Source organism: Sorex araneus, chromosome X (assembly GCF_027595985.1).
Source record: "Sorex araneus isolate mSorAra2 chromosome X, mSorAra2.pri, whole genome shotgun sequence".
NCBI lineage: Eukaryota > Metazoa > Chordata > Mammalia > Eulipotyphla > Soricidae > Sorex > Sorex araneus.
In genome coordinates this window covers 205,306,011-205,324,511 of record NC_073313.1, presented here as the reverse complement: position 1 = coordinate 205,324,511, position 18,501 = coordinate 205,306,011, and the positions used below count along the sequence as shown (strand labels likewise).

General features: G+C 39.2%; 1 protein-coding gene across 2 annotated transcripts in view; it reads left to right on the top strand.

The window, feature by feature from the left end:
• METTL8 (methyltransferase 8, methylcytidine) overlaps positions 1–18,501 on the top strand; it is a 103,475-nt gene that overhangs the window by 41,291 nt on the left and 43,683 nt on the right. For both annotated transcript variants that reach the window (XR_008627331.1, XM_055122037.1), the window contains exon 2: positions 10,397–10,551. Coding sequence is in view for 1 of the 2 variants with exons in the window: in XM_055122037.1 (XP_054978012.1) it covers positions 10,403–10,551 (149 nt within the window). In the remaining variant the exon portion in view is untranslated. The remainder of the gene's footprint in view (positions 1–10,396; positions 10,552–18,501) is intronic.

Below are 18,501 nucleotides of genomic sequence, written 5' to 3'. Positions count from 1 at the left end.
AATAACCATGTTATCCTAAATCTGGGGGACTCACATCTCTGGTGGCATTGCTTGTTATTTGATTACGATACAAGAGAAGTGGGGCCAGAGCAATAGAACAGAAGCTAACGAGCTTGCTTTGCATGTGGCCAACTGGGTTCGATCCCCCATATAGTTTTCCCCAAGCCTCACCAGGAGTCATCTCTGAGTGCAGCATAGGAAGTAAGCCCTAACCACTTCTGAGTGTGGTTCAATAGCAAACAAAAATGAGGTCCAAGAGAAGAGAGAGAATTGAGAGAGATGAAGGGGTGGGGGTCGAGGAGAGAATTCCTCGTTCCTCACATCAGTTACAAGTTAGCAAAATGTCAACTAAACTGTTTTTGCATTTTGTATAAAAGGAAAACTTTTTGCTGTTTTAAAAGCCCTGAGGAAGTTATGCAGAGTCTTTCCTTTCCCCATCAGTTAAACTGACTTCAGTTTTATGTACTTATTTATTTTTTTTAAGGCACCATGATTTTTGATACTAGTAGCAATTGGGTTTCATTCATACACTGTTCCAACACCCCAAACAACACAATGTGTCCCCCTCCACATCCATGTACTTTCTTTTTTGTTTCTCTTTTTGTTTGTTTGGGGCTCATACCTGTGATGCCAGGACTGAGTCCTGAGCAGGACTCACTCAGGACTCACTCCTGGCTGGCTCTGCCTCAGGGATCACTCCTTGTAGTGCTCAGGAGACCAGATAGGGGCCAGGTATCCAACTGGGATTAGCCACATGCAAGGTAAGCACCTTATTCACTGTACTGTCTCTCTGACCCCTGAATATACTTTTGACATGCTCGATCCCCTCACCAAGAGGAGAAATACATGGTTGAAACAAGTTAGGACTGGACAAAACATTTATCTTTTGGAGAGATCCTTGTAATTTCCTAAATCTGGGCTAAGGCTACGTTTACTTTATGGAGGTCTGAAGTGGGATCTACTCTACACATGATCAAATGCAGTCCTTAACTACATTTTGGTTTTTTTTTTTTTTTTTTTTTTAATTTTCTTAGAGTTCGTTATTTCATGTCTAGGATTTTTAACTCATGAAACAATCAGACATATTCAAAGATATATACAATGTAGTAACATACAGAATACTTAAAAATAAAAAGACCTTAAAATTCAAAGATCAGACAAATATGATCTGTTTAAATCCACATGTAAACACATAAACATCCATAATATAAGACTTAAATAATATATAACAAAGTAGCATACCTATACTTTTATAGTTTACCCATTTCTTACAATAAATAGAAACTCCTTTTGCAACTGGTAAAAGAAATCTGATAAAAGCTACTTTTTAAAATGAGCGTTAAAAGTGACTATATAATATTTGACTACTTTTTTAAAAAAGTTAAATATTAGCCACAGAAAAATAACAAAATTCATTAGGAAAGGCAATATACATTTCATATAACTATTTAGAATTGCAACAGGTAGTCAAATCTAGAGTAATTCTTCACATTTGGTTTTTGCATAAGAAATCACCCAAATGGGGCCAGAGCAATAGCACAGTGAGTTAGGGCATCTGCCTTACACATGGTCTACCCGGGTTGAATCCCCCAGCATCCCATATGGTCCCCCAAGCACTGCCAGGAGTAATTCCTGAGTGCAGAGTCAGGACCAACCCCTGAACATTACTGGGTGTGACCGAAGAAGACCCCCCAAAAAGAAATAATCCAAAGTATGTTTGCTAACATTACTTATCAATCTTAACTACATTTTGAAATAATATGTACTTGCATGAGGCCCTGAGTTTGATTCCCAGCATGCACGCGCGCACGCACACACACACACACACACACACACACACAGAACTTGAAACTTTAATCCTTGTATGTATAGTATACAAAAGTAGAAAATGAGGACTGGGGAGATGGCCCAAAGGACTGGAGTATATACGTTGCCTGAAGGGCCCCCAGGTTTGAATCCCGGCATCACAGGGTTCCTAAGCACTGCCAAAAGTGACCCCAAGCGCTGATCCAGAATCATCCCCAGCAATGTCAGATGTGGCCCTGATTTTTTTTTCCAGTTTTAAATGTTTCAATTGACACATATAAAAGAACATAAATGGGTGACTTGTTTGTAAATGAATAACAAACCTGCTTTGGAGGGTACCAGGTGGGGAGTGTGAACTCTCCATACTTGGGCTCATATGGAATGCCCATCAGTTACTGGATGGATGACCTCAAGTATGTTACTTTACTGCTTCCTGTATAAACTTTCATCTGCGATGAGGGTATAAAAATAATGCCCTTGCCAGGGAAATAAAATGTAATATATTGATGCTGGCACATAATCACCAATAGCTCACACTTGAATCTAGCTTACTTAGGACAAATTGAGATAGCAGCATCAGTGTGTTAGATAATATATGTAAGATGCTGGGATTAGGTCAGTACTTCTAAATTCTGTTATTTCAAAATTATAAAAACGTTTCTCTATTAAAAAGGTGCCACACATAGTGGTGTCAGGTCACTGTGGCCTACAGATAGGGAGACAGGTAGTGCCAGGGATCAAGCTCAGAGCCTGGTACAAGCAAGGCATGTCACTACTACTTTAGCTATCTCCCTGGCTCTACATTTTAACTGGGCAGGAAGTGCATCAAAGCCATGCTTAGGGGGCTCAGGGACCCTCCTGGCATTCAGCCAGCCAGTCCTGATGGTTTGGGAGCCTCCAGGGCTGTACCCAGTACAGGGAGAGGAGAGAGGAGACACATGTGGTGCTGGGATCAAGCTTAGGTTCTCAAGAAGGCATTCCAGCCCTCGGAGCCTTCTCCTCACTCCCACTCAATTTAAACTATTTCATTTTATTTAAAAATTTTGGAATTAGAAAATTATTTTTCTTAATCATCTGTTGCTATTACATTCCCAATGGATGACTTATGGCCACCAATAAGAAGCATCTTGGGGAAAAAAAAACTCCTGAGATTTTGTTTATCTGTGTGTGCCAAGTAAAGCTGTCATACTCAGCCTAGTCATAGCTAGTAGTGCAATATTTTCATCAGTCCTGCAGTTCATTCCCTTCGCCAACTACTGATAATATTCCTGGGTCACTCACAGGAGAAAAACTGTCAGCATCAATATTAAGCCGCATTTTCAAAAATTTTTTTGTCTGGAATAAAAAGTGCAACTGTTTCTTTAGTTCAGTAATTTTATTGCTTCTTTGCATGAGATATGATTTTTAAACACTTATGTAGGTGACTATTTCTAATTTCTTCTGAGGATTACTAAAAGGCTTTAAGAATTTCAGTTTTCCACAACAAAATAAACAATGAGAGAAAGGAGTAGAGTTGATCGATGAGATTGAGCCAGCAGTTTTGTTCAGAACCTTTTGGGGTGCATGAAGAGATTGGAGATCATTCTTTATGTCTCAGCTCTTTCTGTAGTAACTATCTTTATTATTATTATTATTATTATTAGAATCACTGTGCGATACAGTTACAAGCTTTCATGTTTGAGCTACAATCATACAATGATCAAACACCCGTCCCTCCACCAGTGCACATTCCCCACCACCAGGTCCCCAGTATACCCCCCTTTCCCACCCTCCCCCTGCCTCCATGGCAGACAATTTTCCCCATAACTCAAACTATCTGTTATTAACAGCTTGGAAGGGAGAAAACAGGTGAAACACAGTCTAATAAAAACAATTGAAGCCAAATTTTTTTTATTCTAGGATATCAGAAAGGGAGGAATTCTCTGGAACATGAATATAAAAAGAAGGTATCACTGCTGTTAACTTAAAATCATAGCAAAAACTGGTTAGGAAAAAAATGGAGAAAATTACTTGTACATATTGGGCATCATATATGAACTGAACAGGCTATAGAGCAAGCTTCAAAGAGAGGAATAGTGGGGGTCTGTTATATGCCCAATAGAGTTAGGGTGAGTCTAGGGGCTGGAGCGATAGTACAGCAAATACAGTCCTTGCCTTGCACGTGAATGACCTGGGTTCGATCCCCAGCATCCCTATGGTCCCCTGAGCACCAGCAGGAGTAATTCCTGAGTGCAGAGCCAGGTAGGGTGAGTCTATACTTACATAGTGAAAACTGTTTTCAGTAGTTTTTCAGGAAATTCATCATGCATATTTATGCGGCGGAATGCACATTTGAAGACCATACAATGGACATATGTGCAGAAAATGGAGAAGGGCTTCATTATTGAATGATCAGTATTCAATAATTCAATAATGATGAGTATTGCCCTGCCAGAAGTCTGGGGTCCTCATCAGTGTGAAGGTTTTCTTATGACTCTGTCTTGACCCAAAGTCAAGACAAAGTCATATATATAATGTTGTATATAATTATGTATAACATTATAGCCCTTTTCTCAGAGGGGTTATCATGGCCTACAACCTACAAGCCTTACTCAGGTCTTTCTGTTATAGTTTTCTTAATTCCATAGTTTATAAATTTGAGGAAGAAAAGAGAAAAAGAGGAGACACATAGCTACAAAAAGCTTTGATTGATTATCTGGAAACCTTTCATTTGCAGCCAGTCATCAGAAGCATAGATGTTGATCTGGACTTGTGATTGGTGGGAAAGTCTTGACTGTAGACAATTGGTCAAAAGTCCTGGTGGAAACATGGCATGTGTAGTACTTGGAAGCAGCCATCAAAAGTGGAAGGTGGTCTTGGGACACTGAGTGACATACCTGTGCAACCTGGTGCAATCTTTGGGTAGACAGTTGTCAGAATTGATTTAGACTCTTGATACCCTGCTGGTATCCAAGAATTTTTTCACTGTGGAGAAACTTTCATACTCTCTTTGGGATTGTGTTCAGGAGCCCATAAGGTAGCATTTTATTTAAAAAAATTGATATGTGAGTTAATTTAGAGATATTTAGATTGTACTGTATAAGTCATTGTTTCTAAGTTATTCTCAAAGGCACTTACCTAATAAATGGGGTGACATTGTCATAACCTACCTACCTCGTGGTGTCTCTTCTTTAGTTCCTTTTAAAATACAAATTCTTGAGTAAAGCAGGCCTAAAGCTGAGAGTTCAGTCCCCCACACCTCTCCACACATGGATTGCCACCTCCCAGATGCTGCAACTGGAGATCTCAGGTGCACCCTAATCGAGTATGTGAGTCCTGGACATAGCAGCAACAGCAGAGAGATGGAAAGGGATTGAAAAAGAAAGGAATTCATAATAAACTTAACAAGCAAGGTGAATAAAATGCATGTTGAAAGCTCTAATTCACTGTTAAGAGAAATAGAAACACAAGAAAATAGATACTGAGCTCCTAGATTGGAACTAACATGTTAAAATGATCATCCTGCCAGACACTATATGGATTCAGTTTATGCACTATCAAAATTCCATGTCAGGGGCTGGAGTAATAGTATGGGGGGTAGGGAGTTTACCTTGCACATGGAGGACCCAGAGTCAATTCCCAGCATCCCGCATGGTCCTTCAAGCACCACCAGGAGCAACTCCTGAGTGTTGAGCCTGGAGTTACCCCTCAGCATCACTGGGTATGACCCATTCCCACCCCTCAAAATTCCATGTCATTCTTCAAGGAAATAGAATAAACATGACTGAAATTCATAAATTTTTATATTTTAATATTTCATTATTATTCACTTTAACATATTTTCTAATTTGTTTTGAGATTTACAAATCTGGGACCTGAGAGATAGTACCAGGTTTAAGGCACTTGCCTTGCAGTGGCTGACCAATTTATCCCTAACACCACGTTATGATCCCCCAAGCACCACCAGGGATGATCTTTGATCAATGTGTGGCCCAAACAACCAAAACAAAGAAACAAAACACAAGATCTACTAACTTAAGGAAACCTTTTGTTCATAGGTTGGAAGTGTATTGTTTATAGATATTTGAAATTTTTCCTAAATAATATTTGATAAGTTGGAGTAAGAAAATAAAAATGAGCAGTGTACTGCCTATCAGAAGACCTTTTCTCAGTATCTCTTTTTTTTTTTTTTTTGCTTTTTGGGTCACACCCGGCCATGCTCAGGGGTTACTCCTGGCTCTGCACTCAGGAATCACCCCTGGCAGTGCTCAGGAGACCATATGGGATGCTGGGAATTGAACCCGGGTTGGCCGCGTGCAAGGCAAACACCCTACCCGCTGTGCTATCGCTCCAGCCCCTTTTCTCAGTATCTCTATTGCAAACTACAATACCAAAAGGAGAGAGAACAAAAGGGAATGCCCTGCCACGGAGGCAGGGTGGGGCAGTGGGGGTGGGGTGGGGGTGATGGGAGGGATACTGGGAACATTGATGGAGGAGAATGGGCACTGTGGAAGGATATAAACAATCACTGTATGACTGAAATACAAACACAAAGTTCATAAGCTTGTAACTGTACCTCACAGTGATTCACTAATAAAAATTAAAAAAAAAACAAACCCTTTTCTAAAAAGTTTTTTCCTCCTGACCAGACCTGTGTGCATGGTACTCTAGGTGCATCAGGTTGCAGTCCCCAGACATTCAGCCAGGGGGACTCCCCAAAGGTCACACTTTTTCAGCTGTGCTTGCACACATGCTTTCCAGGGATCAGACTTTCTCACCGGGGTGCCTTCATGTTTTTGGTGACACTGTTCACAGTGAGTTGCACCCCTTTTTGTGGTCCTTATTCATACCTCGCTGCCATGGAGCTGGAAATTGCTTGCATCACACCCACTGATGCTAGACTGAAACTGCCTAGCTGCTGAGATTGCTTTCATCATGCATGGGACACGGAGTATGTGAACTTGACAATTATGCTTGCCAGACTGGCACTAGACACCACTGCATGTTTCCCCTGCTGCACACTTGTGGCACTGGGGGTCACTGCAGTAGTGCCATGGATTATTCTTGGTGATATGGAGCGGTGCTGGGGATCTACTTTGCAGATTCACTTTCACAAGTGTCCACTGCTGAGCCACATACATCCTAAGACCCTGATATTGTTGCCTTTATGTCAATATGCCACCTTGGTTTTCCAGTTGTTCCTCTGTTCTTCCTTTTCTACATTCTTTGGGGGTGAATGAAAATTTTTATACTGCTTTGTGTTATTTCAGGTAAAAATGCTAATTACCCATATATTATTTGCACAAATAGTATTTCAGTTAACCTTTTGTTCAAAGTAGGGTTTGAAGAAGGGATTAAAGGGGCCAGCGCAATAGTAGAGTGAGTGGGTTGCTTGCCTTGCACATGGCTAAACTGGGTTCAATTCTGGCACCCTGTATGGTCACCTGAGCCCTGCCAGGAGTGATCCCTAAGCACAGAACCAGGTAGTAAAACCTGAACACCACTAAAATAATTTTTTTTTTGCTTTTTGGGTCACACCTGGCGATGCACAGGGGTCACTCCTGGCTCTGCACTCAAGAATAACCCCTGGTGGTGCTCAGGGGACAATATGGGAATCGAACCCGGGTCAGCCACGTGCAAGGCAAATGCCCTACTTGCTATGCTGTCACTCTAGCCCCAAAATAAAAAAAATTTAAAAAGAAAACTGGAGTTAAGATTACACCTAGAGATGGTGGGATCAGCACCATCTCTGCTGCCCACATCATAGCCTGCGATATGCACTTCCTCTCTCCATTCATTTCTTGAAAGAAAGAAAGGAAGGAAGGAAAGAAAGGAAGAGAAAGAGAGAAAGGAAGAAAGAAAGGAGAGAAAGAAAAGGAAAGATAGAAAAAAGAGAGAGAAAGAAAGAGAGAAAGAAAAGACAATAGAAGGTAGGATATTCTGGTAACAGAAACCTTCTCTACCAGATTTCTTTTAGAGCTAACCCTGCTTTTCATTTTTTGTCCTATCATAAAACCAAACCATGACCTGATGTTCAGCTAACATTAATAATCATGACACAAGCACATCTTTGTTAGTCATTGTAATCAGTATAACTGGATTGCATTGTACACTATGACTTCCTTCCTCTAGTTAAAAAAAAAAAACCTTTCACGTGGCAAAAATCTTAGGATCCACCCTGGAAAATATGAAATAACTTCCTTCCAATTAAATTTATATGCCAGACAAGTATGATTTTTTGTACTGTCAGTTAATAAACTTATAAGTAGCATGGTGCTGCCCCACAAGCTTATAATTTAGTTGAGAAGACATTTATGCGATATATATGATATATATTTTTATAGCAATGATAAAGAACAATGCAAATCCATAGGCGATTGTTAGAGATCACTAATAATGAAATAGAGTATATAAAAACGTTTTGTGTGACTAACAAGGACACCTAAGCAGGACATATTGTCACATGTTTGGGCACTGACCACACCAGATTCTCTCTACATCCAGCGGCTTGCAGTGCACAGACATCTCTGACATTTCCCTGAACTGCCTGATATCCAGTCTGGTTATGATTTTTTGTCTTCAACTCTCTTTGAGGTTGTCCATCATTTATAGTGAAAAAAAAAAAACCCTCTTATCTTCTTCCCCCTCTCTCTTCCTCTTCTATATAGAAATAGAGATAAGTATCACATGATTATTTGAAGAATTGGAATTTCATTTTGATTTGACTTTCCTGGGTGGAAAACGTTTACATCATTTTATACTTCAAGCATGAATTGCCTCTTTCTAGGTGTAATCGGTTTCTACTCTTCAGCATACAGATTTTATGAATAATATTCCGTGCAGAAAGATTTCTAAAAATAATTGTGCAGTAAGGTTTTGTTAGTCTTCTGTGGAACACTGGCAGTAGAAAAGAACAAAGGCACATCAGAGGAAAAGTAGGAGTAGGCGGAGCATTTAATTCCATTTGCCTCCAAGGAGCTTGCATTTAGTGGGGAAGGAAAAACAAACAAGAAACTGGAGCGCAGTGCTAGCTGTTGAATGTTTCATTTCTTATCCCCAATAGTCACATTTAAATGGAAGCATTAGAATTGGGTGGTGGAGGGTGTGTATATAACTAAGTCGTCTTTAAGGTTATCATTTCCAAACGAAAAACCTTGAATTTTATGTTGAAGAACAATGAGATGTTTTTGATGCCTGCAGTTCTTTTTGGAATTCAGCCTTAAAACCCAGCGACTTTCTGTAAGGTGATAAAGCATGTACAATACCTGTCATTTTTATGCCTAATAGCACTTTGGCTAGTCTTTAATGCATATTATGTACACACACCTTTTAGCATCACTTTTTACCTGACAGCTCGCATCATTATCGGACTGAGTGTTTTATGGAGAATAACGAATGGGGCTGAAATGCTGGGCAGTTTTCCTCTGGGTTCTTACTGGGAAAAGTAAATTTGTTAGAGGTTGTTTTGGGGAGTTAAAGATTTTAAGCCAACATATCCACCAGTTCGTAATGCATAATTAAATAACAATTAAGTGCATAATTAAATTAAATTTTAAGTTATTCTTCCATAAATGGGGGTAGATTTGGTTACCAGCTGATGATTCTCTTCTGTAATAAAGCTTAAGCATGCTCTTTATACAAGAAAATATTTTTTGCAAATGTGTTATCGACTATTTTTCAAAACATGTTTATACAGGGTTGTTTGAGCTAAGAATGCTGGATTGGTGTAATCCTATATAACCACAAAATATTGACTTCAGTACTATTGTAAACCCTGATACCACAAATTTAGGGGGGAAAAGATTCCTAGTATGATATCTTAATACAGTGATTAATTGATGAATTTTCATATTATTCAGTTTAGGAATAAGATTGAATACATTTGTTTCCTTATTCTGCTCCTTTTATATTTGATATTTTGGTCTCGTGGTCATGAATTATTCCCTAGAACTGTATTTTCTCAGAATTTCCTCTCCCCCTCAGGTAATAAAATCACTTTTAAAAAACTTTTTAAAAAATGGGCTGTAAATGTAGTTCCAGTGATAGAGCATATACCTTTCACCTGTGAGGTTCTGGTTTCTTCCCTGATATTTTGCATGGTGCCCTCCTCATATCCACTAGAAATGGCTCCAGACCCCTGAGCACTGCTAGGAATGTCCCCAGCCCCCTAAACCTTTTGTAATACCTAATGTCTATATGTTCGGTTTACATTTTATAACCATGTTAAATTTGCGGGAACCAAATAAAGCAGTTTGGTCAAGATTATAATTTACAAAGAATGCCAGGAATATTACACACTCCTTATCTGATATCAGTCCTGATCTGAAATTACTCCAGGAGAGAAGTTATCACGACCCCCTTTTGTTAAAAAAAAAAAAAATTTTTAATTTCCAAGGCCAGGGATGTGTAGGTCAATAGTAGAGCATTGTGTGCCTCACGAGTGTGGGACCCTAGCTTCCATGCCAGCACCACAAAATTAAATAAATGAAAATCTATTTAAAAATAGAGGCTTTTGTTCTGAGTCCTTTCTCAGGCTATTAACCTTTTTGTACCAGTTTTTGCCTATTAGGCAAACAATATACCACTTAATTCGTTATTTGTAACTTCACAGGCACGGATGAGGATGAACGTGGTTTGGAGAAACTCTATTTCCTGTCTAAGGATAAGAGAGGTACCGCACAGATATCAAAGTGGTTGTCATCCCGTGGCCCCTCTGGGATCAAGGATTTTAACAGACCCAGCCAAAGTTTTTGAACACAACATGTGGTGAGTGATCTTTATATCTCGGACATTTTGCATATATATATATATTAATTTTTTCCATGATATTGTTTTCATTTAGTGCCAAGAAAGGATTTTTTAGAGCTGACCGTTTATCTTAGGTGGTAGCGGTTCAGAAGGTAGTGTAACAGATCCTAATTTAAGTGTTACCAGTTCAGATCTTGTCTGTTTCCCAAGTGGTGCTCAGGCGAGCTCCGGTCCCGGGACCCTGCCAGCAATACTCAGACAACTTGGAGGTTATGCTCAGGTTCATCTATGCTGAACCAGGGTCACAGCTGGTGATACTTGGGAAGCCTGGCTGTTATGGGGGATTGAACTGTGGCCCTACTCATACAAGGCATGTGCCCTCAACCCCTGTACTGTCTCCCAAGTTCCAATTCTGAATTGGTTTGCATATGAATAATGAAACTTTTCAAGTGTTTTTCTCTGTTTTGGAATTCTTATAAGTGCTTCCTGGTCACTTCTGTTTCTTATTGCCATAATATTTCTGGGGAGTGGGTGTGTGGGAAGGGTGGCATGGGGGATATTCTCTTTTTGGGGTTAGAGCCCTCTTGTGCCACAGACTCTTTTGTTCTCTAGACTTGTCAGCAAACATGAATTTGTTATTTACTGCACACCAGGGAAAACACACTAGTAGAACTCTTGTCCACACTTTTAGGAAATCCACGTTCTATTTGGGAAAATAGTGTGATATGAATAGAAAAAATAGGCCACAGATTGTAAAGTCTATGTGACTTAGAACAGCTGGGGCTGGGCAGATGATTCAAAGGCTGGATCACATGCTTTGCATTTGGGAGCCCTAGGTTGGATCCCCTGCAATTCATGAGGTCCCCCCTGCCCTTCCCCGCACACCTACCCAAGCTCTACACTGGGATTAGCTCCCAAGTACCTGCAGGTATGCCTACCCCCACAATACAAAAACAAAGCACAGTTTAGCATAGCAACTCACTTCTAATTTTTCAAAGTCAGCAAGGTTTTTTTTTTAATTAAATTTCAGTTTATTTAGGATGCTCTTGACATCTAAAGGATTATTTCTAAAAATGGGGAACCTGAGATTAGGCTTATATATTCCATCTCCTGTACTGAGTACAGTGCTAAACACATAAGTATTTGTGACTTGAATAGGTAAAGTTGGAGTAAGTGCATTCTCTGTTGGTAGAAAATCATAAAATGAAAAGAAGAAAAAACAAAAGAAACATTCAGGAGACAGTTAAAAAGGATAGTTTGCTTAACTAAAATCTTTTCTCTGAGACTGGTAAATGTTGAGATTAGAATGAGGTAGGTGATAAGTGGGGATGGGAGCAAGACTACACATGGTCCTGAATTCAAACCTAAGTGTAAGACATTGCAGAAAGAAGAGAAGTGACACAGTGAGGAGTATCTGTAAAAATCTGTACTTGATGACAGTATACTGGACATAGCAGGTCGGGGTAGAAGCAGGAAAGGGCCAGTGAGAGAGATTGTGAAGGGACAATACATAGAACTTGGTGCTATTAGGGAAGAAAGGAAAAAGGAAGCATTTGTGTCTACAGTTTTGATTTTAGATGACTGTCATAGGAAAATCAAGAGGTTGGGCCACAGTGATAGTGCAGTCCATAAGGCTCTTACATTTTATGTGACTGACCTAGGTTCGATCCCTGGCATACGATATGGTCTCCCGAGCCTGCCAGGAATAATTTCTGAGTACAGAGTCAGCAGTAACCATTGGTGTGGCCTTCCCTAAAAAGAAAGAGATACTTTTTTTTTTTAATTTGGGAAGATAGTGAATTAGTTTGGGATATTTTGAGTAGGCTAAGAGAGTGGGATGTTATGATAAAAATGTTCAAAATAGGCACAGTAGGGGCTGGAGCGATAGCACAGCGGGTAGGGCATTTGCCTTGCACACGGTCGACATGGGTTCGATTCCCAGCATCCCATGTAGTCTCCACAGCACCGCCAGGGGTAATTCCCGAGTGCAAAGCCGGCAGTAACCCCTGTGTATCGTGGGTGTGACCAAAAAAGCAAAAAATAAATAAATAAATAAAAATTAAAAAACATAGGCACAGTAGTTGGGAAAAAGGAGTAGGAACAGGGCTGAAGATATGAAGTCAGATATGATATCTTCAGACAAAACTATTATCTGACTAGCCACTGTAGCAAGGTCTCCATGACTAAGAAAATGATTCATAAACTGTTGCCTTTATAGCAATAAAATATTGTTTTAAGAACAAAATAGTGTGATCCCTTATTAATTAGTTCCATGCTATATGGTAAGAACCGCTAGCCACATTCGGTTGTTGAGCTCTAGAAACCTGGTTGTCAGAATCTAGTTGTGCTGTAATGTTTTGAAAAATTAATGCCAAAATATAAAGTACATAAATTATTGATAATTCTTACCTTGAATTGTTTGTTAAAATATTATTTTCATTCTATTATTAAATAAAATATTCTTGAAATTAATTTTACCTCCTCTTACTCTTTTGTTTGATTAGTTTTGGGGAACTACACCCAAAAAAGCAGTGCTCATGGTTTGCACCCAACTCTGCACTCAAGAATCACTCCTTGGGAGTGATGGCATGTGGCGCCAGGGATGGAACCCAGGTCAGCTGTATGCAGGGCAAATGCCCTGCCACTGTATTATCACGCTAGCCCCCTCATTTTACTATTTTGAAGTGGTTACTAGAAACATAAATTACACAGGCAGTAATAAATGTTTTGGAAAGTACCAGAGTTAAGTCACTTTTGACTCCCATTACCAATGACAGGTACAGTAGACTATGAGATAATTTCCAGGCTGTTAAACCTCTAAAGGAGCTTCTGGTCCTAAACAAGCCCCCTGTTTACTGATTTTTGTTTCTTCATTAGACCTTAGTGATTTAGCATTCGCATTCTTTTCTTCCATCTGCTACCACCTGCTCTTTTGTCTAAGACTGCTGCTCACCCATTTAATGTCTCTTTCGTCATAAACTCTCAGGACAGTGAAGGCCACTTGATTTGGTGCTTCCGAAACACTCTGGGCTAGCATGGATGAGATTTTCTTGGGGCAGTTATTTTTTTTTATAGGACCTAGGAATTTGTTATTTGGAAAGCTCTTCAGTATTGAGCGTCCAAGTTAAGGAATCTTTCATTTTTAAAGGAGTCTTAGCATGGTGCTCCATTATTTGAAAGTTAAGAGGCAAACGTGCTCTGAATGAAGCAGGGATAGAGGACAGGTGTATCAACATTTCTTTGTCCCTTTTCTTCGAATCTTCCCTCCCTCCAGCAACCTTCAGGACTGTTAGAGGTCTATTGATTAAAGTTTGAAAAGCTTTGATCTTTTCTCTATAGCAAATTCTTCCACATGGCATTAACCCCCACCCCCCAGCCCCACCCTCACCACACACACACACACACACACACACACACACACACACACATACACATACACACACACACACACACACACACACACACACACACACACACAGCTCTTTGGATTATCCAACGTGTGTCAGAAAACCTCTGGTGAGTTCTCTCCAGAGGCAGATACAGTGTAATGACAATAAAAACCATTTCCTCCAATGGAAGGGGAAAGTGGTCATTTCATATCTCTCTGTGTACTCCTCCCCGTTATTTCTTAAAGAGATTTGTAAGCCAGACAACCAGAAGACTGGTTAACTTCCCTTTTCTTTCAAATTCAAAGTTCTCTTCAAATGTTCTACTTTCTTGTTTTCCCCCTTTATTTATGAGAATAATGTTCCTGATTTTGCTGAATTTTTTTAAATGTAGGAATACTGCTATTTATTGCTTTTGCTGAATTTTTATTACTGTGTGATGTTTCTAGAAAATGAACATGCCTAGTTTTCACTCAGAGGTTTCTGTCAGAATTGTCTAACCTAATTTTTTTCCATTAGCTCTTAGTTCAGTAAGCACTGTTTACTCTCTGTATGATCCTTTATTTTTATTTTTTGAGAAAAAGTTTAAATACCCATTTTTTCCATTTCTAATGTCTTGAGAAAGATTTACCTTTCAGATTTTGAATATTTGTTTTACTGATATTTACATCTGTCCATCATATTGTTTTAAATTTACTTTAGTAAAATGAAATTGATAAAATAGTTAACCATTCAGTGGCATGAATACATTCACAGTTTTGTATAATAAGACCCTCTAACTTCCTGTAAAACATTTCTGTCACTCCAAAGTAAATTCCCTACCCATTAAGCAGCTTACCTTCACCCTCTTTCTGTAAACCACCAATCCTCTTCTGTCTCTGTGGAATTGCCTATTCTGGATGTTTCCTATCAGTGAAATCACACTATGTGTTACCTTCTGGTATGATTTATTTAGTGTAACTTCTTGGAAGTTGGTCTATATTGTGGCATATGCCATATTTCTTTTTGTGGGTGAATATTTCTTTTTGGTGGAGGGTGTACACCCAGTGGTGTTGAGGACATACTCCTGGAGTTGGTGGGTCTTAGTGGACAATACAGGGTGCATGGGATCAAACCAAGGTCAGCAATGTACAAGACAAATGACCTACCTGCTGTATTATTGCTCTTTCCCCTACTGGCTGAATATTTCACTGTACATGTATATATATACCAGAACTTATTCATTCACTGTCAAATGGACATGTAGGTTATTTTCACCTTTTGATTCTTGTGAATAAATTTTTATATAAATGCGAGTTTTATGTACTTGCTTGAATCCTTGTTTTCAATTTATTTCAATTTAACTGCAGTGGAATTGTGAGATGGTATGGTAATTTTATGTTTAAATTTTTGTGCAACTGGCAAATGATTTTCACTGTACCATTTTAATTTTGCTTATTGTTTTAAAATTTTCTATCAATAAATTAATACTAAAATTGTTACTATTAATAAATCAATATTAAAATTGACACTAAAATTAATTATGTTTTGCTTTGTTTTGTTTTGTTTTTTTGGGTCACTCCTGGCTCTGCACTAAGGAATTACTCCTGGTGGTGCTCAGGGGACCATATGGGATGCTGGGAATCAAACCCAGGTCAGCCTCATGCAAGGCAAATGCCCTACCTGCTGTGCTATCACTCCAGCCCCTAAAATAAGTTAGTTTATTTACAAAATTTAAAAGGTACTGACTTAAAACTAAATCTGTAATGCTTTTGAGACATCTGTCTCTGTTACACAATTATGTGGGAAAAAGTTTCCTTATTTTATTTTGTTCCTAGTCCAAGTGCGCAGTACTTTTCAGGGGATCCCCAAATTTATAAGAATGTAGTTAACCCTTGTATAATCTTTGACTAAATCAGTTTGATCAGGCCAGAGAGACAGTACAGGAAGTGGGATATTTGCTGTGACTGTGGTGGCCGTGACCCTGGTTCAGATCCCTGGTGCACAGATGGTTCCTCTGCACCACCCAGGGTCACTCATGAGCACAAAGCCAGGCATTGTCCTTGAGCAATTCTAGTTATGGCTTCAAAACAAAATAAAATAAATCAGTTATCAATGACGTTCAAGCTTTTTGGCATGATCCACAGTAAGAAATTTAGCTAACATCATGGATTGAAATATGCATGTATAACATATACACATACACTAAATAGGAAATAGGTATGAAATTTCCTGTGCAGTATTACCATTTGAGATACATATCAGTATTTCATATTTCTTTGTACTCTGCCATATGTAATCACAAATAAGTGATTGGCTGTGGTGGCATTTTTCTCTGGCCCGCCACTTGCATTCGGTGGCCATGAGCTGCTGCCCCCACCCCAACCTGTGGCCTCTGTGTGAAGGAGAGAACAGGGCTGCCAGGCTGGTTGCTGATCAATTGCCATTTATTCCATTCTCCCCATACGCCTATTTCAGTCTCACTCAGCTCCCCATTCCAGTCTCACACTGCCCCTCATTCCCATCTCCTTCTGACCCCCATGCTAGTCTCTCTGCACTCTGTTTTGCACCTTTGGTCAGCACCCAACCTCCAAGTCTTGGGGTAGCAACCACACCTAGGTCAGTAGCACAGTCAACATATGAAAGCCCTTCGAATCTGCACTTAGGAGATCCACTCAAGGGCAAAACACCCAGGGGTGTTTCTCCTTTCCTTAGTCCAATAACCATCTAAACATTCATCTTCATTCTACTTCTTAATATTAGTCAGTTTGTATGGACACAGTAAGAGATACATTAAGCTTATAGAGTGACTCTTCTAGGGACATCTTACTATAGATCTCAGAATACAGTGTTCAGGCCAGATTACTCTTTTCTAACCCTTAGCAGGGTCCTTATCCAGTTGTTGTTCTTTGGATCATGACAGAATTTATCAATGACGGTGCTCTTAACTTATAGTTAAATATAATGGCTCTTGACCTGGCCTGTTTCGATGCCAGGGTTTGCCCTGGGTCCATCCAGTCCCTCATTGGGACTCTGCTTTTGTGGTACTAGGAAGTAAGGGCAACTGAGGCTTAAGTCGAGAGAACAGATGCCCACAGGTGAATATTATTCAGAGTCAATTAACTCCCAAGTTACAAAAGCATAGCATTAACTGTCTTCCTGTATTTGTACAACAGGGACATTGCTTTGAAGTACACTGTGCAAAAGGACATAAGAGAAGGAGAAAAGCAGTATTTCACTTACAAATACAAATCAACAGAGTCTGATTTGGGGATGTAGGTGGGGAAGCAGAGCACAGAGAAGAGGTTAAAAATAAACACAAAGGAATGGGAGTGCCATGGGAGCACTGTGATGTGTATAACCCAGTAAACCTAAGCTCCCTGTGGCCAAGGAGAAAGGACAAACCAATGTTATCTTACACGCTGCTGTTGTTTGTTTTTATCTTTTTGTTGTTGTTGTTGTTGGGTTCAGTTTCTGAATCCATTTTGTCACTCTCTGTCTCTTAATTGGTGCATTTAGACCATTGACTTTTTTGTTTTTGTTTTTTCGGTCACACCTGGTAATGCACAGGGGTTACTCCTGGCTCTGCACTCAGGAATCACCCCTGGTGATGCTCAGGGGACAATATGGGATGCTGGAAATTGAACCCCGAGTCGGCAGTGTGCAAGGCAAATACCCTACCCACTGTGCTATTGCTCCAGCCCCGCACTGGCATTTTTTAAAAACAATTTTTAATGAAGCACCATGAGATAAAAGCAACTCATTGAAGATCCAACATAAGACCTGCCCATTGCAGCATTGTTTTCTATTATATAAACTATATAAATAATAAACTATTTCCATAATCCCAATAGTTCTTATACCAATAATTATTATTACATAACATGAGTGTTTCTTAAATAATCATTGTACATGAAATTTGATCTTTACCCTATTACATTCAGTAAAGTTAATTAGTAATTTCTTTGCATATTTTTATTATGCTATTTTTCAAGAAAGTTAACCTAGTTCAGATGATGAGAGCACAGAATGACCACTTTTTTTTCAGTTACAAAGTCTCTCTGAATCTTAGTTTCTTCATATATAAAGAATAGTAATATGCACTTCATAGGGTTGTTGTAAGGTTTAAATTATTATATGGATTGTAACTTGCATACGGATAGTAAATAAACAATACTAGGAATTAACTTTCTGGCTAAAGACAGAGTATAGGAGTCAAGGCACTTGCCTTGCATGCAACCAACCCGGCTTGGAATCTAGCACTAGGTATGTTTTCTCGAGCACAGAGCCAGGAGTACCATTAGCTATGACTTCAAAGCATAACAAATTAGATATCTCATTAGTACCATTTTCTGATACATATTAGTTACTAGTGTATCTGTTTAGAAATTACTAGATTCTATCATTCTTCAGAAATGAGCGTAGCTTATAGTCCTTTCATAGCTATTTTCACTATAGAATAGGCATCCAGTGAGTATTTGAGTACATGGATCAGTATGGAGAAATTTGAGGTATAATTCATGCCAACTAGAAGTTTACTGCTGAGAATCAATATTAAACAGACTTCAGATTTGAAAATTCTGAATTTAATTCTGACCCTAGC